The sequence below is a fragment of the Mesoplodon densirostris genome, chromosome X (assembly GCF_025265405.1).
Source record: "Mesoplodon densirostris isolate mMesDen1 chromosome X, mMesDen1 primary haplotype, whole genome shotgun sequence".
In the NCBI taxonomy this organism is placed as follows: domain Eukaryota; kingdom Metazoa; phylum Chordata; class Mammalia; order Artiodactyla; family Ziphiidae; genus Mesoplodon; species Mesoplodon densirostris.
This window is the reverse complement of record NC_082681.1, coordinates 102,124,448-102,151,606: the sequence shown is the minus strand read 5'-3', so window position 1 is coordinate 102,151,606 and position 27,159 is coordinate 102,124,448. Positions and strand designations below refer to the sequence as shown.

The window sequence follows — 27,159 nt, the reverse complement described above, 5'->3', positions numbered from 1 at the left end:
CTGCATTAATTCAGTCATCTATTAACTCCGGAAGATCCACCTTCTCAGCAGAAATTCTTTGCTGCAACTGAGGTGATACCAACTCCACTGCTCTCAGAACCACCCTCGTGGGGTACAGAACTCGGACTCACCCTCCCCAGGCCCCAGTCAGGTGGGGGCGGGGCGATGTGCACTGCGTTTTTCCCGGATGGAGCGGGGAGGCATTCTTTAACATAACAAAACCCAACCTTCAGGGGGACAGTAAGGAACGAAGGACTTGAGCTGTCTCATTTCTAAATCAATGAAGAGGCCACGGGTCAAACTGTAGTTGTGTCTTTTGACTTCCTCTCCCTGGTATCTGAAGACAGCTCTGTTTCATATTTTACTGGGAAGGTAAACCCTAAGGGTCTACTTGGAGGCTACACATTTATCCAGCTGGGAGCACTGATGTGGCACGTAGCTTATCGAAGAAAAGGCGGCACGTATCCCACCAGTCACCAGGGGACGAGGACGTAAATGGCGAGCACAGCCAAGAAAGCGAGCCAGGAAGAAATTGGGTGAGGCTTCGTCCTGCGGCCTAGGCTTTCTACTCAGCCCTGCCCTGAAACACCCCGCCCCGCCCCCAAAAGGCCCTTTAATGGTAATGCAAATGAATGCACCATTGATTACAGATCACTGATACTCAGCACATCAACAGAAGCCATTAATCTCTTACCACGTTATGATTCAAGGGATTTTCTTCCCTTAGTTCCAGTCTGGCCTTTGAAGCGTCACCATCGTTTACAGGAATTTTCCTATTTAGAAGGACACACCAACTTCATGAAAGCATTCCTCACTTAATCCATCTTTCATAGATTGCCCCAGAATAGACCAGTTTCTAATAACTCCGTTTTTCCAACTGCCCTTAACAAAAAAAAAAAAAAAAAAAATCCTCCCCAATGGCCCATATTGAAACTTGTCCCCGAATGGTGATTCACCGGGACTGGAAAAAACAAAGGAAAGGCAGGGCAACAGGGATGTGAAATCACAAATATGTCCTCGAGTTGGGTAAGGCAGAAATTCTGCACAACCACGTCACCCTCACAATTTTTTCTCCAGAGAGGCCGGGCAGGACAGTCCGGGCTCTGCTGTCCTAGCAGACCCTTATAAGCTCTACCTGAGGACGGGAATGAAGTAATACAATGTCCAAAACCAAAGTGGGGACCTCAAGGCTGGAGTCTGTGAGCTGGCTACATCAATCACTTCTGTGTTACCCGTGAGGACAGGCTTTCAAAACTTTTCCCCAAACAAAGTTAGGTACCATGTCCTAAGAAACTGGTTTCCATGGTGATAATGAAGCCATATTTGACTGCCTCTATCAAAATGATGGGGGATAACACACTAATATCATACACATGTCAGCTGCTCCAGGGGAAGCCGCACATCTGTGCCAGGCTGCTGCGGCTGCCCCTGGAACTTGTTATCAGAGAGCATCGATAAAGAAAGTGCTTGGTGCCAACTTCCAAATCCCCAGGATAAAATCACTGACAAGCGGCAGAGAGAAGTTTCATCATTACCCGGAAGAGCAGCTTCAATTATCTACTGCTTAGCTGCCTCTACCCCGCACTCCAAAATTACTGATGAGGAAGCATAACAGAGCTGTCGGGTGACTGAAACCAGGAGCCAGTGGCCTCGCTTAACAGGCGGCGGAGGACGCAGAGAAACCCTGGGCTTCAATGACGTGAAGGGTGGCTATCGCCCCATTTATTACTGAGCCAACTATTTGTTTTAAAAGCACATCGAATGCCGATCCACCTGGGCCCACACTCCTGACATTTAGAGTTAAAGCAGCATATAGACTGGGATTAATTCTCCTTCATAAATATGAAATAATAAATTAAGGACGAAAGTGCACTGAAAGGCCGCTTTAGGGGCTAATCTCTTAAAGGGCGGCAATGCTTCGCTGAGCCAGGTTGCCTGTTAAAACTGTAAATCAAGGGCCGCCAGCTAGGCAGGAGATCTCCCCCCTACCCATTTTGGGCCCACTGTGGCTGTGAGGACGTGAAGCGGGGGCTCTGCTCAGGAGCCCTGGGGAAGGACCCACGCTCTCCCCAGGCCTCAGCCGGACACGCGCATTTACCTGTCGTCGCTGATCCCACACATGCGGACCCTCTCGCTGTTCATCCAGCTGTGAACGTTCCCATACAGGGGGGTTGCTGAAAGCATGTCGTCTTCTTGGATGGCAGCTTTTCTTCAAGCGTCTAGTCTGTTTAAAACAAAAAGAATCCCAGGAGGTTGAATAAAAAAGGAGCCAAAGAGGGAACAAGAGAAACCCTCCTTCTAGGCACTTCATACAGAATGCACTTGGGAAGGCAGACCCTGCTCCACGTTCTACAGATGGCCAGGAGCAAAGGAACACACCTGAGCCAGAGGTTCAAGGAGGGAGATGGAACTTCCCTGGCAGGAGGCGCTGGGGATGCAGAGAGAGTTCAAGAGCCACAGGCCACACCATTCAAGGTACAGCACGTCACCCTTAACCTGCCCTTCTCCCTCCCCCTTTCCCAGCCTTTTGGAGAACACACTTGGATTGAAAGTGGACGGTGCTGGATTCCAGGGAGCCCCACATTGATTCTTCTTGCGGCTGAAAAGATTGGGGACGGGGGTGGGGTGTGGGATAAAAGGCACAACAGTCCGGTGTGGCGGCCCAAACTACGACTCACTTCCACGGCTGCGGTGCGTGTGACTTACAGATGGAGGGGTAAAAAGAGTCAGTGGGCTGGCGAGCCACCCCACCCGAGCCCTAGATTAGATTAAGCCCCAAACCTGGGTGGTTTGGCCTGGGAGCTGCAGAGGGAGGCGGCTGAGTAATTCAATGACGCCTGCTCGCTGGGGACCAGCAATCAGGAGCGAGTGCAGAAATCGTAGCAGCCCAGGCTGCCGGGCTGGGGCTGGGGCTGGGGCTGCAAGTTTCCGGCCCGCGGGGAGCAAGCAGAAGCCACCCGTTTCCCGTCTACCGGGAGGAGGGGGGAGGCTGCTGAGGCAGCGGGGAGAGCCCCGCCCCCTCCTTAACTTCCCGGCCCACCAGCCCCACCCACACCACATTCTAGTTTGCTGCATGAGTGAAGGGTCAGGACAAGCTGCATTTTATTAACAGGATTATCACGGCGCGTGATTTATCCTCGTGCAGGATTTTAATTGCTCTTTGGAGGTTGAGCCGTTTCTTTTGACTGCGCTTCAGCCCCATATCCTGCTGTTAAATGCTGGGTTAATAAGTAGGGGAGCCTTTAATGCCTGGGACCGATGGCCCTAGGCAATTCCCCTGCTCGCAGACTCCCTTGTCCGGGGCGGGGTGGCGGGGGAGGGGCCCCCCCCAGCCACGACCTCTTTACACAGGACCCAAACCTGAGTGGGAAATCACTGGTGTGCAGCTCATGGGGGGAACTTTTCTTTCTCCTCCCTCACACACCCACCCACACAGTTTCCGAAAGCCCAAATGTTCCCCAAGTCGACACATTTCCTTTGTTAGCAGGAAAAAATATGCAAATGCTTGCTTTTACACTTTAGCACACGGAGCTGACTGCCAGGTCTGTTGGGTGGGAGCCACCAAGGACTGGGGACTCTTTTTCCGAGAGTGACTAGGGGTGGGGTCGGGGAGCACCTGGGAGACCTGAATCCCAAAGCCAGACAGGCTATCCCTCTGCATTTCTTTGTCCTACCACAGGCTTTTGTCCACCAGCATCCCCCGTCGGCCCCTATACATAAGAGAACACCGTCTGTTAATCAAGAGTCGCACGCCGCAGACACACGGCGCGGTTAGAGCTCAACAATGAAGCTGGAGGAGAGGCAGGGATCTCCCAGTTGTGTCCGGCCTGGTGGGATTCTAGAGAAGCTATTTCTTTAGGAAGCGTCCCTTTCTTTAGACAGACTGGGGCATTTCCAGTGGCTGGCCACAGTGCCCCGAAAAGGTGGACTCAGATGGACTTGGGCATCAAGGAAGGTTCTGTGGGGGGCTCATGGGCTGTTCTTCTGTGTTTCGAACATACAAATCAAGTTGGGGGCAGGCCACCACTAGTGCAGGGCCGACCAAAAGGCACGTTCAACAAAGTGTCCCCTCCCTAACCCCTGCAGCCCCTTCTAACAAAAGGAAGACCAAAAGGAAGATGTCCAGGGAAGCCTCATCTAAAAGGTGGAGGAGCAACATTCCTCGGTGCAAGTGTCCTGGCCGTGGCTGCAGCGGGAGGACCACACCATGCCACCCCCTGGCTGGGTGTCATGATGAAATTTGGACATTATACCAGAAGCCAAAGGGTCACTCCATCAAACCCTTAAGAAAAGGATGAGGGACGAAGCGTGTGTGCCCTCGAAGCCCCAATCTTCTGGTGCTCCAGTCTTCAAAACTTACACAAGCTGCCTCTTACATGTCTCCTTTAGTTGTCACCTTGGGACAAGGACCTCTGAGCACCTGACTGAGGAAACAGAAAGGCCGCTGCCACAATCATCCTATTGAGCCCTCTCCCCTCCCCTCAAAAAGGGCCAGCAGCCCCCTTGCCTTGAAAGGGCTTTTCTTTAGAAAGGGCGGCCTGGACTTAGCATGAGAGGGGAATGCAGTTTAGAGACACCTGGGACCACGGGGTGCTTTCAAAGCCTCTCCCCGCCCTTCCAGGTCTTGTCTGGTGGGGTTTTCAATATTAACGTCGCACAGATAAATAACACCCAGTGTCAGGATGAAGTGTTCTTACGTGCACAGGGTCAGATGGAGGGTTGAGGCCCCGAGCGTGGTCCGGTGTCATGTGAGGGGGGGGGGCGGGGCGGGGGGCTGGCCGTGAAGAAACAAGAGGAGGAGGGGCAAGGCTCAGTACTGGATCCTGCTGACTACACCTACACACACACACACACAGAGACACACACACACACACACACACACACACACACCTTATAATCTTTAGCTGCCCCATGAACTTTTTGTGAACTGTTTAAAAGTGGAGGTCTGTTGAACAAACAGCGGCGCCACTGCCAGCCATAATTTCATTGCAACGAGCTAAAGACTTTTAACTCTTCAGGTTCCGGGCCAAAGATGGACCTGAGCGGAAAGGGCCAAGGAGCCGGGGACCCTGCCTGGCATGAGGCCCTTCTCCAGAATGACAGCCCAAATCCTGGGCAGGAACACCCTCATCCTGGGCAAAGGTCATACTGCGTACACCCCATCATCACTGAAAAACGGGCCCACCCCCCATCTCTCTGGGATGTAGAACTAACTAAGGGGATCTTGGGCGCAAGGGACATAGAGACAGGGTCAGAGACACCGCCATGCTCACCCCATTCCTCTTCTAGAAGCGGCTATTGAAATAGTTGGGGGTCTTTCTTACTTTCTTCTTCTTCTTTTTTTTTTTTTTAATTAACCTCCAAGGAAAAGTTCTTCAAAAGTGACTTCCCTGACCCTTGGCTGTGGGTCATGCTGCAGGGGGCAAATGACGTGATTTAGATGACAGACAGAGCAGGCGCTTTGCTGCTGTATATAAGAGGCTCATCTGCCCTTATTTCTCAACGACTCCCCCCCTTTTCTTCCACAGGTGGGTGATGCTTCTGGAAGTGCCAAGATGTGTGAAGTCAGTCATGAAAAGCACTTTACAAGCACCAACCTGTTTCCAGTGGGAGCTGCTAAGCTACACCTTGGCTCTGGGTTTTAACCCTTTTTTCCAGCAGTGGAGAGAAGGGGGCAACGATGTGGGATAGGGATGAAGAGGGAAGGTGGCCAAGAGAAGGGGTCAGCTGGGGAGACGGAGGAGCGTCTGGTTTCTGAAGAACAGACCAGGAGTTGTGGTGGCTGCCCGCTGAACACCCAGTTCTGGGAGAGACCCGGCTTGCAAAATGCAGACTCGCCGTGTGGTCTCCGGCTTTCGGTCTGGCCCTAGGGGCAAGCACAGGAGAGCTTGAGTCTCCCTCGACAGACTTGGGCAGTCATCTGGTCCGGGAGCCAAGAGTTATGATTAGCATCCAAGCTTGGCCTGGACGCTGGGGAGAAGAGCCTAATTGGCAGAAAGAGGTCAAAGGGACCAAGATTAGGAGCTGTCCCCCCAACCTCGGCATCCCTGAGTGAGGGCACCTTGGCCCTCTGTGATCTAAGACACGAGGGGGCACACGGGTCCCCAGCTGCACTCACCACCGTTCTGCCGATTCCTGCAATGAAGACACCATTATGGAACGAGGAGAAGGAGAGAACGTTTGTTTTGTTTTGTTTCTTTAAAGGCGACTTCCCTTGGCAGGCAACAAACAGGTTGCAAAGGAAGGAGCAGTGGCCGTGAGAGGCTGGCGTGAGCGCAGGGAGGAAGGCAGCACCAGGCCACTCCTGGCACCTCTCCTTTCTCTCCACCCCAGCTCCTCCTGGCACCGGGCCACTTTCCACTGCCTCCACCCTTGAGGCGCTGATGGATTGGTTCAAGTCTGCACAGCACGCTTGTCAAGTGACAGCGACGGAATGGGAAGCAGCGCCACCAAACCATCCCAACTCCACTCCAATACGAACGGTGAACGGTGCCCCTTTCTAGGGCCTCACTCTCTAGGCACCCCATGCCGCATCAGGCACTTATCCAGTTAGTGACCAAGAAGACCTGGACGGGTTTTGGGGAGCTTCCGGCTCAGAAGGCCGGGCGGACGGCAGGGCTCCCAGCCAGCATGCCATGTGCCACAGTCCTCCGTAGGCTGGGGACCTCTTCGGGGAAGGGGTGTCTCTCACTGCACCGGCATGGCTGGTTCTCTGTGGAGGACACGCGCGCGCGCAGTCACCACAGCCTCCCAGCTCCCACTCTCATCCACGGCGTGTCTCTGGGCAGGTGGCCGGACCTCTTCAACTTTGGCCCCCTCATCTGTAAATATTTGGCACCGTGTTTTCCAGAGGATTAAACTGCACTATGGACTTGAGTTCTGCCTGGCAATAGCTGGTGCAGGCCACATCTAACCCATTAAACAGCATCTGACTCCACTAAACATTCTACGTAACAAACAAACCCCAGAATGGCTACAGTTTCCTTGCGGCAGAGGGAAGGCTGAGGCAGGGACACAGAGGGGGCCAGGGAGGGGTGACCTTCTGCAGAGTGTGTGGCTTTCATGGAAGCCCAAAGCTCATGGCGCGGGAGCCCTTCCTGGGACTGCTCCAAGCGCAGACTGAGTCACACACAGGCACTTCTCTACTGGCGTCAAGGAAGGGAGGGATGAAGAAGTTCCTATTTTAGGACTGGGGGCCGCGAGGAGGTGGGAGATGAGAAAAAGCGGTCCAGGGTGTGCAGCGTTGGGGCAAGTCCTCCTGGGATGTTTTCCCCAGTATGTGTAGCAGTGGGGAGAGGGGAACCCCAAGGATGCCCCCAGGTCGGGGGGAGGGTCGCAGGCTTCCTGGGGTGTGGCTGAAGGAGGTCGCCCGACTGGGTCCTGCAGGGGAGAGGGGGGTGGGAGGAGTGATCCAGCCTGCCCAGGCGCTGTCTCTTGGCACACTCCAAGTCATGGCTGTCGCCGCCTCCAGAGGCGTCCCCACTCACGACCCAAGTTTTGCATTAGTAACAGAGCTGCGGAGCAGGAGTGAGGGTGTGACGGAGTGGGGGACGGGAAACTCACGCGGCTGGCCCTGACCTTTTGAGCAACCAGAACCTTCCCTGCCTCCTCCCAGGGCGCCAGGATAGCGCCGCGAGCCACTCGGGTCAGTCGGGAGTGAACTTGGCCCGCAGCAGCAGCGGCGGCGGCTGCGAGTGGGGGAGGGGCGCCCCCTCCCCCGCCTCAGCCCCGAGCACGGATCGGTCGGCAACAAAGGGATTTTCTCTCCCACCACACACACCCGCGCTGCCGCAGGCTCCTCGCCCCTCCTCCGCCAGGTCCCCGCGCGGGGCCGCCCCCCCACACGCACCCCCCGCCCCTCTCGGCCAGCCCCCGACCCCAGCTCACCCCGCCCGCGCGCTCCTCTGGGCTCCCCCTTCCCAGGCGCCTGCCGCTGAATCTCTGACCAAAAGCAACTTTGGATGGGCGCACGGAGAACCCAGGATGTGCGGCGGCGCGCCCCAGGGGAGTGGGCACTGACTGGAGACCGCTCCGGCCCATCGTCCTGCGCTCCCTTCGGCCAGTCTGGAGTGTTCTCTCCGTGGACGCCTCCCCCACCTTCCCCGATTCAAAGATGCAAGCCAGGTGTAGCCAACTGTAAAAGGGGGCTCGGGGGCTTGGGGAGGGGGGCACCAGCAAGGATCGACCGGGAGAGCCGCTGCCAAACCGGGGCTGCCCGCCACACACCCCCTTTCCCAAAAACAGAGCCGTGGCCCCCCCGCCGTCAGCTCTTGGACCAACCTCAGACACTTCTCCCCCCCCCACGCCAGGCCTCGGCTTTTTGTTCCTTTCACTTTCTTTCACGGTTGTGCCACACACAACCACGCGTGTATGCAAGAGGGGGCCCCATTTGGAAGCTGGTGTCCCTCAACAGCAGGCAGCAGCCCACGACAGGAAACCTAGGTTGAATGCAATTAATCAACCTTACTCCTCTCCTCCCCGCCAACCCACCCTCCACACCCCCTCGGGTCTGGTCCCTACAGGCTGGGATCCCACTTGGAGTCTACACAACCTGGAGGCAAATCCAGAATAAACGATCCATAGACCACGACTCTAGAGGGGGTGTCACTGCACTGCAGCCTCCATCAGGGCTTTGTAGAAACAAAGTGAACTCACTGCAAACTCCTCCCCCCACAAGGAACAAGCTAGACCAGAAAGCTATTAACGACAGCTATCATTAGTACACACAGGAAGCACAAAGGAACTTTTTACGAATAAAAGATGCATAAAACACAGGGTCCTGTGATCTGCACCAGGCTTCCCTGCTGATTGTGTGCAGCCTGGGAGTCCTGGGAAGGCTGGGGATGAGGGTCAGAGGAGGACAGGGGCTCCCACTTTCTTTACAAGGAACAATAGGAACCCCATGTCTGTTCATCTTGGAACCCGGAACACCCCAAACAAAGCTGTGGGAAAACTGCGGTAGACGTGGGGGCCCGTGAATTTTTCTAGCTGTTCAGAGCTTAATTACTCCTCCTTGATCCGTGGGACCAGACACGACACCACCAAGGTTAAAATGCCCCAAACAGCGCCGAGCAGATGTGAGCGAGCTGGCAGACGCGCAAATGAGGCCTGCCTCGGAGCACGATAACAAGTGACTAATACGTTGCATATCGTTGAAAGAAAATTATTTTTCTCTAATTTGCATTTGCTTGGGGGGAAAAAAAAGCCAACCAGAGTCCCTCTTCACAAGCACGAGTCTAATCCTGGAAATACAGCCCGGCTGCTTTAAGAGAGCTGGAAGGAGGGAAAGACTGCCAGTGTTTTGGCGTTGCAGGCTTGTTTATCTTTCCGCCTTTCCTCCAAGGCGAAACTCGTTTTGCAAGCAACATTCCTACAGAAAATGGCACACGTCATAAAAAGAGACCAATTTATAGAACTGGCACCGAAGTTCATGTATCATTCCAGAAGCATCTCCCAGCTCCCCACTAGGGAACCCAACTAGATGTAGAAGTCCACATTATAACTCAGAGAGTAGATCTGGGGGCAGGGGTGGGGGGGGAGGTGGACCCATAATTTGCAGATATCCTGCAAGCTGTACACTCAGGGGCCGAAGTCACACAGAAGGGCAGGATACAGAATTAAGTCAGCTCTAAATGATCCTCCAAAGCCCGGCGGGGGGGGCCAGGGCTGCGGAAGCCTTCAACCTTGAGGTTGGGGGGAGTGGTGTTTACACCCAGCTTGCCCCAGGACAGCCCAGGGGCAGGCCCATCTTCCGGATCATCCTGAGGACCATCCTGAGCCCGCCAGCTTGGACCGGCCCAGCGGGGTATTGCTGCCACCCACCAACTGTTCTCCCTCCCACCCTGGCGCCTCCCCGCAGTGCCTGGCAGAGGACCAGGAACTCAGAGAAGGCCGGGCTGTGGGCATCTAGTTGATTACGTCACAGAGTGGGTGGCGCTGTGGTCAGACCTCAAGACAGCACCGTTGGTCCTGCAGCTGAAAGGCAAGTGCGCTCTTAAAAACCGGGAAGGCAAAGGGAGGTGGGTGATCAAAAGCCGACTTGCACCCCTCCCCACCCCCATTCACCCGGCTTCGGGTCCTGAACCTACACACTTGTGTTTCCAATCCAGGAAACAGGGCCGAGGGCATAGAACACAGCGGCCGCCTGTCTCTTGAACTTGTCTGAATAACAGGGCCATTTCAGAGGAAGAACAACGGCCTTCAGAGCCTCTGCAATTTCCAGAAAGCCTTCAGTTAATAATACATTCTTTCCAACAGGCTTGCTTTAGGGCGGAAAGTTATTTTCCCAAATCTTAACAACCCGGTCACAAGCCACTGAGGCCCCAGGTCAACAGATCCCAGCCAAACCCCTCCAGACAGTTGACACTCATGACCCCGCAGGCCTTCTCCTGCCACCTCTGCCTAACAAGTTCCCTAAACCACAACACACCAGCCAGCGCGCACGTCCACCACGATCCCAGGAGCCAGAAAGATGCGTGTCGCGGGGTGCGGGGGGGCGGGTGCCGCCGCCGAGGGCTCTCTCGCAGCGCATCCGAGGGCTCCCGGGCCAGCAAGGGGCGGCCACCTCTGCAGCTCTCCGCGGGCCTGCATAGTGCGCGCTTTGTGTGAGCGCAGAGGAGGCACAGCGCTGCTCGTGCACCAACAGCTGTCACATTATTTGCACTCGCTGTAAACAGCCTTCACATTCCCCCCTTACCACATAGTTAAAGCCAGACTAACAATCCACAGTTAGAGATCAAACCAACAACAGCAGCATTGTGTCTGCCTTCGCACCAAGCCCAGCAGCTGGCAGGTTTCTCCGGAACAAGAGACCCCCCTCCCCCCACCCCTCCAGGCTCCAGCCAAGGCTAGCCGAGGCAGCAATGCGTGTGTCGCTGCTGATTGTTAAAGCAAGAGAACACAGCCATTTCGCGCAGAGTTCTGTGGGGTTCATCAGCTCTCTCCCAGAGTTTCCTCCTCCCAGGCCCCCTCCCCCATTTCCTCAGCTGGGAATAAAGGTTGTTCAGACTCCCAGGGTCGGTTTCTCTGCTCAGCAAAGCGTGGGGTCGGCCTGCCCCGGCCAGGCCTGGGGTCCTGCAGCCCTCTCTACCGTGGTCCCAGAGGCTAGGCAGCTCGGCACTTTCTGCAGCCCGAAGCCTCGTGTGTTTCGGGAAACCGTCCAACTCCCTGAATCCTTCCTGGTCGCCCCACTGATCAAAATGTCTCCTTTATGATTTTTGGTTAAGTCGAACATTTCCATAATCGTCATTATTAGCGCAAATTACACGCCTAATCGGTCCTTAAATAGATTTTAATTAAATAATCATACAAGGCTCATTTTATGACTTAAGAAAGGCATTAGTTTTCGTTATAAACTTTCCACCAGGATATAGAATAATGATAGCAGACAAATACTTATTCTTTGAAAAGTACCAATAACTGATGGGCAGAGTATTATTGGGAAAGCAGACCCTGCTTCACACCTTCTGGAATCGAAGTGGAGACGAGACAGACCACATCTGCACGACTTTCCTCCGGAGAAGGGAGAGGGGATTTCTTCCTCCAAAGCATTACTTTTGTCTTCTCTTTGGGGCCAGGAGAAAGGAACCCCAAATGTTCCTTTTCCTTGCCCATCTGAAGAGATTTCTCCAGCTTGGAAGTCTCTTCTAGAGACCACTCCTCGCCACCCCCATCTGTTTTCCACCCCTCAGTCTGCTGAGAGCCGTGGTGGAAAGCAGGCAGGCTGTGCTTGTTAAATGCTGTGTAAAATGCTGTTAATAAAATAATAAATACAAAGAATGGAGGCTGCTGGTTCCATGGGTGTTTTGACTGGAAATGCCTTGGCACTTGTCATGTGTTTATGGGAGGGCAGACAACTCTAGGATTTACATAGTTTGGACATTTCTGTACTTCATTTATTCTTTCCTAAATGACGTAGGCCTAGAGCTATTTCAAGTTTGCATTTGTACAGAACTGTTAAATGCCTAAGAGTTTCTCCAATTAAACCAAGTTTTAAATCAGACCCAAGGCTGGAACGTACTCTCGGCCTCGCCCCACTCCACCCCTCTGCCTCTGTGGCTGGAGAAAACAAACAGACCCTCAACAACAATCCCCTGTCCTTGCTCTCCCCACCTTCACCACCCCCACCCCCGGGGGGGCACCTAGGGCAAAGGTTAAGGTGTCTTCAGATTACAGGCAAGGCCCTGGCTGCACACACTGGAAAGCACTGCAGCTGGGCGCATCCTGGGCATACTCGAACCTCTAAAATAGTGAGCTAAGATGGGGGGAAAACTGCTGGCCTGGTAAAACCCACTGTTCACAAAACAATGTCAGCAAAGGCTGGAAGGCATTCTTTAGAGAGGTACCAGGGACTCATGCCTACTGAAGCTCTTTCAGCACAAAGGCTTTTAGGGGAAGAAGGGAAAAGGGGGGTGGGGGGGAGGAGAGAAAGGGAGGGCTCCTGTTTCAGAGCAGGCATCCCCAGAGAGTCAAGAACCAAGTGTAGCTTCAATCAAACGCTGACTTCCCCTCTGGGAGTCTAGTAGGAAACCTGATCACAGTAGCTTACTACCGGCCTGGATCCATACAGGTCTGGTTTTCTTCTCATGCTAGTAATTTTTTAAAATACATATCGATATAAAAGAAGCAATCCCTGACAGACTTTTATTGAAAACCACACTGAGACCTCATAACATCCGGACTTAATCCCTATCAAACAAACCACAGCACCTCTGGCCTCTGCAGCGGGCCAGACCCTTTCACCTCTTCCCACCAGGTCTCTCCCCTCCAGCCGCTGCTGTTCCCTCCCCCCGCAAGAATGACGGGAGGACTTGCCAAAGAGCACCTAGATACCGGTTCTGGAATCAATTCCTAACCATATAAATGATCCCACTTAGGGGGAGAAAAAAAAATCCCAGCCTTTTCATATGGATTCCTTTAAAGCCCAGAATGCAAAGAACTGTAACAAAGGGAAAGATGAACCCACGGAGGCAGACCTGGAGGAATAGCCTCAGGAATACCCTTGGAGGGGAGCTTAACCTGCAGGTTGGTCCCCAGACACTGGCCTACACAGGTCTTGGGGGGGGGGCGGGCATCTCAGGGGCAGCAGGGAACGGAGAAGCAACCTATAGGAATCTGACCAGTCATTCAAAGCAATTACTAATCCTCCAAGCCTACTATGTGCCAAGTATTCTTTGATCCTAAAGGTGGAAAATTATTCCCAGTCTTACAAATGAAGAAACTTACTGAGGCTCAGAGGCCATAAATAACCTGCCCCCAAGGTTACACAGCTAGTAAAAATGGGCCACGGTCAAACTCAGTCCTGGAGTTGCGGAGAGGAGCCAATTATTGGTCAAATTGTGCCATCCAGAATCCCCAAGAAGTTCGGAAGGCTTCCTTAGCCCTTGTACTCCAATACAGAGTAAAAGGATAGCACTTAACACCTATGAAATTCGGTCCACAAGGAGCCCGGACCCTAGTTTCTCCTACACCCAGAAATCTCTTGGTCCATGTGAAGTCTTTCGAAATTTCTGCCAACATCCTACCCATCTCCCTACACTGGAACACCCTGGTGTGAGGCCAGGGGTTCCCAACAAGGCTCCACTTTCCCCTCCTCCAGGAGCCCAGAACAGGCAGTGGGAGGTGGGTGCTGCTCTTAGGTCTCTGTAAAAAGTGCTGACACCTGGAACTAGAACAAGCCTTGCCACACTAGTTTTGCCACATAAAGCAATAAATCAAATTATCTAGACAGAGCAAAAGCCCTTTGGAAAGAGTGCCTACATCTACCTTTCCTAGGACTTTAATGAAAAACCCAGGGACTAAAGTGGGCTGGGGAGGCAACTGAGGGGGAAGCGGCTTGCAAGATGCTGGACCCTCCTGGACTCCTGGGGGTCCCCACAAAAAGCCAAGTCCCGAGACAAGCCGGAGGTTGGGGTTCTCTCTCCTCTCCCCAACTTCTCATCCCAGCAGCGCAGGGTCAGCGCTCAACATGCCCTCCCCACCCCATCCTCAATTTCCTGCTCTGCCCCGGGCTTTCAGAAGCTCCGGGAACCATCCGCACCCGATGCCACAGACGCGACAGGCTCCACGACCGAGGGCCGTCTCCAGCTCAGCTCGGTGGGAAGGGGAACGGGCAGGAGCGCCGGACACTCAGCCGCCCCTGCGGCTTCCCGGCCCCGGGCGGGTGGCTCCTCCAGTGGCCGAGGCTCCGGATGTGTGAAATGGCTCCAGGAGCGCCCGGGGCAGGCCAGGGCCTCCGCAGCGGGAGGGACCGAGGCGATGGCGGAGCCGGGTCCTCACCCCTCTAGTCAGCCAAACACGCCCCGGCGGCCCGGCAGCCCCTGGCTCGCAGCCAGTGGCTTTCTCTCTTTTTTAAACTTTCCGGCCTTGGCGATCACCGCCGATTGGGACAGGATTTCCAGCCCCCGCCTTCCCTCCTCCACCCCCTGCCTTCCCTCCTCCACCCCCTCCGTGCAGGCCCTTCCAACCTCCAGAGAGGTGACCCCCGCCCCCGGGCACCGTGAGTCCTTGGCCCCGGCAGACCCTCCCCCGCCCCCGCCACTTGGGCCACCTGGAGCGAGCCGCTTCCCAAAGCGATCGGCGTCCGGCCGAGTCTGGGGCTGCTGCTGCGTCCGGGGAGGAACTCCCGCAGCCTCCAAAGGTCCAGGCCTGCCCGCAGCGGCATGCAGAACCGCCCCCTACTCTCGCTCTCTTCGAAAGACCAGACGCGGGGGGGGGGCGGGGGAAGTTTAAGGCCTGTCTTTTAAAAAAAAATTTAACTCTTCAGATGCAAGAATTTGGGTGCCCTTGGCACGGTTATGAGCGCTCGGGTAGAACAATAGAAATGGGGGGTGCCGGAAATGGTGCAGGAAGACCCCTATAACCCTATAAACCTCTCCTCCCCCCTCGCAGTTACTATTAGCATTAAAAGATCCCAGTGCCTTCAATGCAATAGTGCCTGTTTATAACTTTTCCCTGCTGGGTCCCCATACCCTAAACAAGCCCCCTCCTCACGTTTTGCAATCACCAGGGCAAAGATCGCTCCCAAATCTGTGACCTCCCGGAGCTCTTGGGCCCCTCACCTGCTCTGCCCCTGGCACCCTGACCTCACTCACCCTCTTCCCCCCAGTAGTTCCTCTGGTTTGCACCTAGACAATAAATTTAGTTTCATTTAGCTTCCGGTCTTTAATTTTAGCAGGTCTCCTTTTTGCATGCAAATCAATATGGCAATTACCATCTAAAAGCTCGCCCAGCCCCGGGTCAATGTAAATTGATCATTGTCCGCCTTCCACAAAATAACACCGGGAGTCTGTGATGCATAATGAGATTATACTGGAAACTGTCTTTTAGATCAAATTATATTTTATGCTGTCAGGATCTTCTCCTAGCGGACTTCCCCGCTAGTCTAATCACGGGGCGCCGGAGCCCATGGGTGCTGAGGGGCGATGGCTGGCCGGGGAGACATGGTTCTAAGAAATAACAAAGTGCGGGGACGCCCCCCCTCATTTCCAACACCCTCGACTAGGGGCCGGCGGAAATGAGCCTGCGCTGGGAAAGGGGGCCTGCTACAGAAACGTTGCGGGGTTGGGGGGAAAGCTCGTTGGTTAATTCCCATCCAACAGAAAGTCAGCTATCCCTTCCGGAGGAACACATGGGGGGCAACCAGCGAAAGCCGTCGGGCCGGGCTGGAGGTTGGGAGACGTCCCCGGCCAAGGGCTCAGGGCACAGGCGGCTTGGCTGCCACGGGGGTGGCCTGAGAAGACCTTCCACTCCTGCCCCGGCTGCTTCTCAAGCCAGCGCCACCATCTAGGCCCCGGCAGCGCAGCCAGCCTTGCAAACAGACGGAATCCTGCCGGCCGTACACTCGGGGGAAGCAGCCCGGTCGGGCCAGGCCGGCTTCGGCCTCCCCTCCCCTGACTGGGCGAGGCCCCTCCAGGCCCGAACCCTGTGAGCCGAGGGCTGGAGGCCTCCAGCCAGGAGAAAGTCCTCCCGCCCCTGCGCGGCCCCCGGGGCACGGGTGTGACCCTGGAGCTTAACAAAGGGCCTTCAGAGCTCCTTTCGGCCTCGGGCTGGCGGGGGAGGGGTGGGGCCCGCGGGGAGAGGGGCGGTACGGCGGCCCAAGTGGACCCGTGAGGCCCCCCGCCCCGCCGGGCTGGGTCTGCCGGGCCCGCCGCCCTCGAGGAACCACCGAGGTGGCATTGCCGGGGCCGCTGGGCACTCCCGAGGACCGTCCTGGGGTTCGGGCGGCTCGGAGGCCAGCGAGCCTCCTGCCCAGCCCCGCGGCCCGGCTGTCGTGCCCGACCCAGCGCGGGCTCCACCCGAGTGCGGTCTTCCGCTGGAAGCTGGAATTCCCGGCTGGGCTCAGACAAAGAGGGACCGCGGCAAATCGACGCCGCGGGCAAACCAAACCCAAGCCGACTTTACGCGCGCGTCTGGGGTCACAGAGGCGCTTGCTAATCCTCCCTACGCTGGCCGTCCCCGCACGGTCTCCTCAAGGGGGAAAAAAAAAAAAGGGAAAGAAAGCATACCTCCCCTTGATTCCGCCCAGAGGCCGAGCTTCGCACTTCTTTCGGTTCAGTCTCTCTCAGTTCACTAGGCCCTGCGCCACCTTAGCAAACAGGACTTAGAGGAGCGCAACATCCCTTGCTTCCGACCCAGAATGCAAAGCTACTCCTCTTTTTCCTCCACCATCCATCCTCTCAGGGTCCAGAACTCAAAAATCTTTCAGAAATCCTCCTACCTGCTCAAGACATACTCTCTTCCCCACTCTAGATGGGAAGAAACTATAACCAGAAGCAATCTTAGTAACCAAGGGCCATCCACCCTTAGCTAGGCACCGTCGCCCTCAGTTTCCCTCTAGCCGAAGACACAGTATTTCCCAGTGAATGAGTGTGCGAATGTGGTTGTGTGGCCCACACTTCCGTGCCCTACTCTGTCTCGCTGGGCAGGAAAATCTTCATCAGGCACTGAGGAGTTTTTGTCATTCAGCCTGTGTATCTAAGCATGGATGTATGCATGTGAATGCTTTTTGTGTTTCCAAGTGACCCTCTTCACACCTTTAAATGGGCTTTTGTCTCTCCAACGAACTTACAGAAATTCTGCTCCAGTTTCCAGCTCAACAAAGTCTGGGATTTTCTCCTAGAATCTCGCTCTAGGTCTCAGTATTTGCATACCCATGTTTACATTCCTCGCGGCCAGTTCTTTATCTCTTCTGTATCTCTTGTTCCATGTGGGCACCAGAGCCCAAGTGTCTTGATTTGTCTCAGCACATGTCATTCAGGCGCACATCTTAATCTGTGCATTCCTGTCTAACACGTACACCTCCCCACGACTTACATTCTTGCTTTGCCTATAATGGGGCTCGTTCCCAGACCAATATGGGTTTGCAGTTTAATGTAACTAGAGGGTCCCCTAAGACTACAAACCCTAAAAGGAAGAGGAGGGGGAAGGAGAGAGGAGTGTGACTAACGATTCATTTCTCTATAGGGTAACCCACCCACCAATTTCTACCTCAGGAAAAGAACGAGACCAATGCCTGCAGAGTTGTATTAAATTTTTAGACCCATTCAATGTTGACCCCATGGATGTGTATACAAATGATCGATCTTGTACACATCGCTGTCCAACTCCTGTTTGGAGGCTGCCTCCCTGCACATATCTTATTTGAACTCTCCACAAGTTCATGGTTAAAAGTGTTTTTATTTACATAGACAACTCAAGGACCCCTTTGCTCTCTCCGACGCATACCTGTACGCACTGGCCAGGCATTTCAGGCTTGGGTCTTTGGTAGGCAACACTCTCGGTCAGAGGCCCCACTGACTAAAGCTCTGAGCAGACCTTCACATACTGGGCCGCTGGGAACAGTAAGGTCTAACCTCTGCATCTCCCCAACTCAGTTCCTTAAGTGAGGGTGCCCACTGTGTGTGTTCACACCTTCCCCATTGAGAAGTATCGGGTCAAATTAGATCACCTAGCAGCTGCGTTTGGTTCGTCGAAGAATCGAGCCCAATGTACCAGGATGTGAGATTGCATACACAGAAGAGAAAGGAAAACCCTAAGCCCAGACTCCCGCCTCCTCTCCCCAGGGGGCTACTTTGCCTCCAGGAATTTCCACTACACTCCCCACCCCCACTCTCCCTATTGTCTTTAAAGGGTTAAGAGAAACCCTCGCAGCCTTCCCTCCACCCTGGTCGCTGGGCCCGAAGGCTCGCTCGCTCACGGGAGTCTGCCGCCGCCTCCGCGGCCCGCCCCCCCCTTCCCGTCCTTCAGCCGGGAGGGAGCCTGCATGCCTGTCTAGACCGATCTATCACAGGCACACCAACAACACCCGCGAGAGCGCGGAGACCCTACCCAGGTCCCCCTGCCCGCACGGTTCCCGGCGGACAGAACCCTGGAGCGTGACCGCGCCTGCAGGGTCGGGGTGGGAGTCTACGGGCTCGGGCTGCCCCGAGCGCACAGCGGGTCCGCCCCGGCCCCGGCCCACAGCGCTCCCGCCAGCCCGGCTGCCGGGGCACAGTCACAGCTCTGCGCGCTGGGCAGTCCTATTTTTATCTTGTCTAATCCCAAACTGGGCGGGGAGCACAGGCGTCGTGCTTAGAGAACAAGAGATAGGCGAGGGAGGCGGGGAGGAGCAGCCAGGCAGCGACGCGAGCGGGAGCGAGTTAAAGACACAGTCGAGGCGACCGAGAGCAGGAAGAAAGAGCGGGCAGCGCGGGCCTCGAGGCGCCGCACGCAACGCGCCGCCCGGCGAAGTTACACTCGCCTCCCGGTCGCCCCTCGCTGCCCGTCCCACCCCACTTCCCAGAGGCGCTCTCCGCAGCCCGGGCCGCGGGGCCCCGGCCTGTGTGGGAGGCAGAGGCCCGGCCGGCCCTGCAAAGGGCTGGAGAGAATCGCTAATGAGCTGTGCGGCCCATTGATCCGGAGAACACTTCCTAATTAACTCTCAGTCACCTACTGGTGACAGCGCCTCAAAGGACAGCGCTGGGGCCGTCCGAGCCCCAACCCCGACCTGCCCGCGGAGCGCCTGGCGCCCGAACCCCGCGCCCCCCCCCACTACCCCAGGCAATCCCGGTGAGTGGCGGCGTAAACCCGCACACTAAAGGCCAGCCTCGGATTAAACCTGGACGGCATATTAATCACCGCCATCTCCCCCCTTCCTCCTCGCGGTGAAATCATGCCCAAAATAAACACGGGAACCAACACTGCAAAGCCCAGACCAGATAACAGGTCGGGGGTGGAGTGGGAAGGGTCGAGAAGCAAATGTATTTTCCAAGTGTCCACGTACAGGAGTCTCGGAGGCCGACAATTAAAATGCCTTCCACACAAGCAATTCTGTTGGCCAAACCGAATCCAACACCTCGTAAGGATTGATTTCGGCCCGCGGTGTCCGTTTCCAGTGCCACAGGAAGTGTCAGATGGCTAGAAATACCCAAGGCTGTCTGCGTTCACCACCCACCACCTTCTGGGGTGGGCCATTTCCTCCTCGTTTTTATTCCCAAGTCATTTTAAGGATTTTTCTCCAGAGACTACCCCTAGAAGCAAATACCACTACCCCTCCTCTGGCCTTCTCTCAAAAAAGAAAAAAACAAACAAAAAAAAAACAGCTAAAACCCTGAGCTGTCTACTCTAGACACAGGAGGCTGTACGAATACCTATTTGAAGCGCGCTGGTTTCTTTTTTTAAGGTTTGTTTTTAAATACACATAACCCTCCCCCCTCCTTCGCTCTTCCATCCCCCCAACCCCCCAACCCTTTAGACGCCGGCGGCGCGCGCCCTCGCGCGCGGGCACTCACAGCCTCTAGCTGGAGATCGCGGACTTTCTGGAAAAGATTCATTAACTGCAAATTAAGCCTCGCCCCGGCTTCGGCCTACACGCGGCCAGGCTCAGCCGTCTCAGGGACCCGGGGACGTGCCCACTCGAGAGTGCAGGCGGCGGGAAGCCCTCCGGGACCACGCGTGCCTCGAGCCGCCCTACTCCGCACACGGCGCCCCGGGGCTTGCTTGGTAAACAGCAGGAGCACGTCGCCGCCGCCCCGAGCCCCCTAGTTGGCGGAGGCTCTGCAGCGCAGCCGCCCGCCTGCTCCGAGCGCGGGCCCCGCGGCGCAGCGGCGCCTCGCCCTCCCCGCCTCGGCCGAGGATCGCGCCCGGGTGCGCAAGTTCCTCTTCGCCCTCAGCCTCTGCGCCGCACGCCCTCCGAGTGGGACCAACTTCCTCCGGCCGCAGGCTCGCACACGCCCTACAGGGCTTTCCACCAGACTCCACGCTACCCAGAGGAGGACCCAGGTCTCGCCCCCCCGCCCGCCGCCGCCCCCACCCCCGCACGATCTACCCCCACCCCTGGGGTCTCACAACTTAAAACCAACCCCACGACGTCGCGGGGAAGGTGGGGGTGGACCAGGGTGGCAGATTAAAATTTTAAAAGAACATTTACAAAACAAAGCGTCTGACCTGGCTGGCTGGCTGGCGGGCGGGCCGAGTCGGAACCCCTCGCTCTGCTCGATTTCCTAGTATTTTTTTTTTTAATCCACGTGATTCACGCTTTGGAGCAAGCCAAAAAAACCCAAAAAAAACAAAAAACCGGGACTCCCTTCCCGAGTCGCACGGCAGCGGCGGCAGGTCGAGCTCGGCTCGGCCCGGGGCGCCCGCCACACACACCCTCGCGCACGCACACGCCGTCGTTCCACGAGCAAGAACGAGCTGCCCCCGGAGAGGCGAGACGAGGCAGCGGCGGCTGGGGGTTTTTACAGTTCTTTCCCGAGTCGAAAAAGAAAGCAGACGGGAACCCGCCGCCCTCCCCTTCCTGCTAGCGAGCTAACGCCGAGCCGAGCTTCCCAGCTTCCAGCCCAGCTCACCCCCCCGCCCCCCCCCCGCCCGACTCGCGGCGCTCAGCGACGACCGCGCTCCCGCGCACACAGGCACACACTGCCTGCAAACTTCCACTCCGCTAACTCCCTGCTCTCCTCCCAGCCCCCAGGGGGGCGGCAGCCCCCCCCCGCCGCGCCCCTCCCTCCCCGAAGCCCACGCCGGGCCGCTTAGGTTGGCTGCATTTTTAATAACTTACAGCTAGGAAATAAAAACGAAAGCGAGCAAAGCAGCCAAAGTGAAGCGCGAGGCACAAGCTTCGAGGGGTACGCGAGAGAGTCAGAGGAGCCACCCGCCGCTAGTCTGGGCCCCGAGGGAGGGGTCCGACTGCAGCCCGCCGCACGCACGCCCGCCAGCCCGCGCGGCCTCCGCGGGGAAAGGTGTTCCGGGCACTGACCTGAAATCCCCAGCCGGGGAGTAAGCAGGGAGCCTGCGATCCGGCGCTTTGAAGTTTTCCCCGGAACAGAGTCGAGGCGGCGAGGAGGAGCGACGGGAGGTGGGGTGGGTGGGGAGAGGTGTGCGGGGTTGGAGGAAAGTGGGGTGGCGACGTTGGCGATGGGAGAAGGGGCCGGGCCGGGGAAGCGCGGCGAACAGCAAAGTTTGCCGTCCCCCGCTGCCCGCAACCCGCTCGCGGCGCCGCGCTCGCTCGCCTCCCTCGCCGTCTGCTGCCAGCCGGCTGCCCTCGGGGTCGGCCCCGCCGAGGGGTGGGCTCTGGGCCGGGTGGGGGCGGGGCAGGGCGGGGCGGGCTCAAAGCCTCCGGGCAGGTGGCGACAGCCCCGCGCGATCCTCCGGGCTCCGGCGGCTGGGCCGGGCTCGGCCGGGCTCAGCAGCTCTCGCGTCGCCGCTGCTGCCGCCCGCGCTCGGGCAGGAGCCCCAGCGCCATGTTGACGATTAGCCGCGAGCGCCCGCTCGGGCTGGGTGTGTGAATGTGTGTGTGTGAGTGTGTTGGCCAAGTCTTCCCTGCGCGGCGACAGCGCGGCTTGGGCTCCCCGCCCGGCAGCTCGCGGGCTCCCCCTCCGCCGACGCTGCCGCCTCGCTCCCGCTCTCGGTCGCGGTCTGGGCTCCGGCGCGTCTTCCCCGCTGCCGCCGAGCTCGGTCCGCGTTCAGCAAGGAGCGTAGCTCTGCTTCACCTCGCCGCTGGGAGCCCAGGCTCCGTCTGCCGCCGCACGCCGCGATCCCAACGCGTCCCCCCTCCCTGGTTCCCTCCTCTTCCTCCTCCCCCTCCCTCCGCCCTCTCGCCCGCCCTCCCTCCCTCCCTCCCAGCAGCCGCCTCCCCTCCCCCCGCAGGCGCAGCGCTCGGGCGACAGCCGCCCGCCCGCCGCCGCCTCCAGCTCTCGCAAGTTTGAGCTCCCCCAGCCTCCGCTCACCCTCCGCTCACCCTCCGTTGCAGCGCCTGGGCGGTGGGGTGTCGGAGGGGTGATGCCCCAAGAAAGGTTTGCCCGAGTTTCCCCAGCCGTCATCGATTCCCGGCGCGTTTCGCCTATCTGGGTCCGAACCCCAGACCACTTGGGTGGCGTCCCCCTCGCCCCTTGTCCTCCCCTCCCCCCTTGGACCGAGTTGGCTGCGCACACCCCGCCCGGGCGCGCGTCCTGGGCGAGCGAGAGACCGACTTGGGCGGCGGCGGCGGCGCGGGCGGCCCGTTGATCCTGAGCCGAGGGGATGGGGGGCGGCGGGGGCGGCTCTCCCAGCCGCGCGCCGAGACTCCCCTCGCTACCCAGAAGGCCAGTGGAGGACCGCAATTACCATAAAGCGCCTAGCACTCGGCTCAGCCAAAGCTGTCAAACCCCAGCGGCAGCCGCCGCTGCCTCCTCTCGCCACCAGCGCTGCGCTCTCCCGGTCGTGCGTCCCCTCCGAGACCAAGCAGAGCCTGGCGAGTGCGCGTCGGTGCCCATCCCCACCCTGGGTCCCCCCTTCCTCCCGGAGAAGCCCTTTACCATTTCGGTGTCAAGAGCTACCTGAAAACACTACCTTGGGCAACGGTGGCCGTTCCGCCCGAACTCCGCGCCCGAGTTCCCCGGACGTTTCGATTGTGTGGGAATTGTTTGGAGAGGCGGGGGATGGAGGAGGCAGCCCGTGGGGCACAAGGAGGCGGGAGTGGGGGCGGTAGGGGAGTGGAGATCCACCAGAATTTCTCCCCGTTCTCGGGCATTTCACAGTCTGCATCTCAGATGATTAGAGGGTCTGTCCTGGCCCCTCACCCCTGCCTTGGGAGATTATCTCCCGCGTTTTATTTTCCTTGGCAGGGAGCAACTTTTGGCTTACACCGTTCGCTCCATAAATTTCCACTTGGTAACGTCGTGCTGATCGGAGCTCGGCGGCGGCGTACAGCCTGCGCCCGCAGCAGTTCAATTCAATTGACACGTATTGAGCTTCTCCAGCGCACCCGGCGCGGCGCTGGGCGCGGGGGGGAGGGCAGGGGCAGGCAGGCGAGAGGGGGAAGCGGAGAGGCGAGGTTCCGGCCTCCCCAGAGCGCAGAGCCTCTAGGGCGAGCCGAGAAGCCCCAGTTCGTGAAGCGGGCGGGAAGGGGTGGGAGCGGGGGAGGGGTGTTCCGGCCTAACCGGGCCCGGACACCGCCGCAAAAGGTGACCCCACTCCGTTGCTGGATAGGCTCTTTTTATGCTGAACGTGGGGGAGTCTCTTTCTGCCTAAAGACAAGATGGTGCAGGCTCGATGAGAACATCAATCCGAAATGGAGGTGGCTTGTAAATCCACACGGAAAGTTTTAAAATATCCTGGAGTGTCTCCATGCCAAAAATAATCAAAAGCATCTCAAGTTGATTACTAAGTCAAGGTCAAGGCCAAAATCAGCTCTAGCTAGCAGATCCCTTTAAAAAATTAGACTTAATACTGACTGCAGGACTGGTGTTAGGTGCGATTTTATTTATTCTGTTTTAGTTCTCAGTACATAGTTATAAAAACAGCCCTTTTCAAAGCAGAAGTGAAACATCTCTACCGTTTGAAACCCGAAACTTCTGGCAGAATTAAATCTTCATGCTCCAGAGCTGCTTAAAACAACTGATGCAAAAGACAGGCGGGCAAGTGCCCCTGTGAGCAGTTCCCAGCCCTGCTGGGCCGCCACGGCTTCCAGGACCCGTGCCTGCATAATGGAATGTACGCCTTTTTCTTCCTGGTCTCTCTGGAGGTGGATGTCTCTGAAGGCTAACCCACACATTTTTTTAATCTCCGGTAACAAGCAGAAAGACACCTGGACTATTATGCTGTAAAGCTATTTTTTATAAAGACATTTTAGGGCCAGACATTAAAAGTTATTAGACTGAACGCATGCAAGTTACAGACACAGCTGGAGAAAAGGCCTCTGGTTGTGTGTTGTAGCAACATTTCTTTTTGAAGCAACTCCTTTTATTCAAAACAAATCTAAAATAACCGGGAAGGCTGAAGTCGGGTATTTGTGGGGAAACACTCTGAATGCGGTTCCAGGCAAGGAGGCCGCTGCGCCACTGTGGGCCGAGAGGGAGAGCTGGCCTGGGTGAGTGCGGAGCCGTGCCAGGCTCTTCTGGCTCAGTTAGGCCACCGCAGAGACCCTGGCCCCATGCCCGGCCACCTTCTCTCCCCTTCCCATGCCTCCCCAACTCTCCCCCCAAGGCACAGGCTTTTCCCGGAGTTGAAAGTTGCGTGTAACCGTCCAGAACTTTTGGAAAATCCAGGAACCAAGTTAAAACACGGATTCTGCTGCCTCTCCGAGTCCTGTGGCCTCCCGGGGCTGCTGACAAAGGGGCCTGTTTGTCTAACTTTAAAAGTTAAAATGAATTGGGGAGGGGGGCGGTGCCGTAAATGCGAAGGGGCCAGAGGAGGGCTGACTGTGGGAGAAATTTGATGCTGGAGACAAACAGACCAGTAAATTCGCCTTTGACGTAATTTGCAGCATGCGCGCGCGCGCACACACACCCCTTTTGAAGGAGTCTTGCCTCCGTGGTATCCTTGGTGGGATTAAAAGGTTTCTCTTCCATCTCCGAGGGATATATTTTGCAACTCTGTGGGACTTTAAAAAATATCTTATTAAGGCAGTCCTAAGAGGCATGAATGTACGTGGGGGGGAGGGGGTTCATGACTCACTGGGGATTAAAATGTGAGATTTTTCCTGAGGTGCTCTAAGGTGGAGGAGGGGGAGGGAGTTTACACCTATTGGCCCAGTTAGTTGGCATTATTCCAGGGAGGAGAAGCAGAAAGCTCAGGAATGGCAGTCCCGGCTTGTGTCCTCACTTGGGAAGGGGCTCCGGGAGTGGGGACACCGTGGAGCCTGCAGCCTGTGCGGGCCCACTCCTGCTCCCTCCTCCCCTGCCCTCCCACGAGTCCCTCAGGAGCTGACCTGGGGGTCAGGCTGCTACACTCGGCACTCAGCAAGGGGAGGATTTCAATGAAAGCAAAGGAGGAGGCGGCGGGAGAGAGCCAGCGAGTGAGCGCAAGGGAGGGGAGGCCGCACAGGCAGCGGAGAAATAAAGAAATAGGCACAGAATGGCGAGGTGCTTCCAACTGAGCCGCAGGGCCACTCCTCTCCCACCTGCCTCTTGTCCCCTGGGAAGGGTCTCCCAGTTATAACCTATGGCTCTCGGGCACTCTCCTACTGCGGAGTCTATCCAGCCTCTGCAACTGGAGACAAGCAGGTTGGCACTTCCGGGGAGCAGGCCTGGAGCCTGGTCGCCCTTTTCCTGCCAGGCCCTCTTCCACACCTTCAGTCACCGCCCAAGGCCTAGGGGAAAGGCCATGCATCCCGTGGTGCGGTTCTTACCTGGTGTTTGGGGGACCCTGGGGCCCTAACATGGTGCGTGGGGTTTGTTTGTAACATACTTGCAGGAACTAAGTCATAAAGCTCTGTAGGCCCCGATGACACTCTTCAGAGACTGTTCTCATGTCTATGCCACTGGTTATTGGAATAGGTGGGATTTGTGTGATTACAGAGAATGCATTTTTACTCTATATAGTGTGAGCTAGCCTGTTAATGTTAACTATTTTTAAAAACAAACACCTACAATAACAGTCTTCCCTGGTCACTTTGTAAAAGAGCTCTGGGCTTACCAAGTGGCACTTAGAAGACCCACTGGCCCATCTTCCAAGCACAAGGCATCCTTGTCCCAGGGATTTCACTTATCTGGAAACATCTAAAGGTAGCTGCCTTCCCTGGTAGGAGTCTGCTAGACTTAGGGGTCTCCAGATTGAAGACAGTTGCTCTTTCTGTCTAGTCTTTGAACGGTTACTGGGCGTTTGTGGGAGGAGGGTCCAGAAGGCAGGCCCAACACGGTAGTAGCAACTGCCTCTCAGAATTTCTGGTCTGGGCTAGATTTCAGGCTCTGACCAGGCATCGGTGGGTGAACTACCGCTGACACTGAGGGGCTTGCTGGGTAGACGAATGTCAGCCGAATGAACATAAATACTGGCGGCTTGGGGAGGCCCCATCTTGTGCCCCACCTGGCCCCTGCTTAAGAGCCCTCGAAGCCACCGAGCTGGGCTGGATGCTCCTGTAGATAAACTCAGACGCCACGTCCCGCCCCGGCTGCTTATTTAGCGAGGTGCCTCCAGCTCATATTTTACCCAGTCGGGGTCAGTGAGTGGGAACCGCGGGGAGAGGGGGCGGAGAACACCAACTCCTCGCTCGCAGACCCAGCAGGGCGGCCTTCCGCCCGAGCCGTTTTATTTGCAGCTTCCCTCCTCGGTGGCCGCGGGACCCCTGCGGACACGCACCACCCTGAGCCCCTTCGTGGGCACTATCCCGGGGACTGGAGGGATGTGGAAGGCTCCGCCAGCCCCTCGCTCGGGGCAGGAAGGGAGTACCGCCCAGCAGATGAAAACGCGGCGCTGGCCTGTCCCTAAGTACCTCTGAGGCCACCACAAAGTCGGGCGCAGAGGTGAGTGGCGCGGGGCGGTTGCCCCGGGAAGGTCAGCCAGGGAGCAAAGCTTGGGGCTAGCGCAGGGCTGGGGATTCCAAACGGCCTAATCCGCTGCACTTCCCCCCCTCCCTCCCTCCCCCCTCCGGGTCCAATCTGCTCGGCCTTCGCCCGCGATGCTCCCCCCATCCCGGCGTCTCCAGTACGTTGGCAGTCGCGCAGCCCCCGGCCGCGAGCGCGGGGGGTGGGGGGTGCGCAGGGTGGTTTGTTTTGCGAGGCCTGACAGAACCTTCTGTGTGCGGCGGAGGGAGGAGGCTAATGCATAATGCACAGCGCCTGGAAGCCCGGCCATTAGCGGCCTGTCGGTGACACAGACAAACGACTGAGAGGGAGGAGATCCAGCTCGCTCTGGAGTTTAAATATACCAGCGTGGAGGGGAAACGCCATGATTTAAAAGTGTGTGTTTGCAGACACTCGCATA

At 57.0% G+C, this 27,159-nt stretch overlaps 1 protein-coding gene across 16 annotated transcripts in view; it reads right to left on the bottom strand.

Annotated features, from left to right (window-relative positions):
• BCOR (BCL6 corepressor) overlaps positions 1-27,159 on the bottom strand; it is a 114,580-nt gene that overhangs the window by 21,973 nt on the left and 65,448 nt on the right. For 9 of the 16 annotated variants that reach the window (XM_060086318.1, XM_060086331.1, XM_060086329.1 and 6 more), the window contains exons 1-3: positions 21,236-21,982; positions 2,099-2,224; positions 695-773 (exon numbers count right to left, since the gene is read on the bottom strand). In XM_060086318.1, coding sequence (XP_059942301.1) covers positions 695-773; positions 2,099-2,184 — 165 coding nt within the window. In that variant the 5' untranslated portion in view covers positions 2,185-2,224; positions 21,236-21,982. Of the gene's footprint in view, positions 1-694; positions 774-2,098; positions 2,225-4,360; positions 4,425-4,697; positions 4,741-5,273; positions 5,484-20,424; positions 20,481-21,235; positions 21,983-22,806; positions 22,835-27,159 lie in introns of those variants that run through there. The other 7 variants (XM_060086326.1, XM_060086325.1, XM_060086320.1 and 4 more) reach the window with 6 other exon arrangements.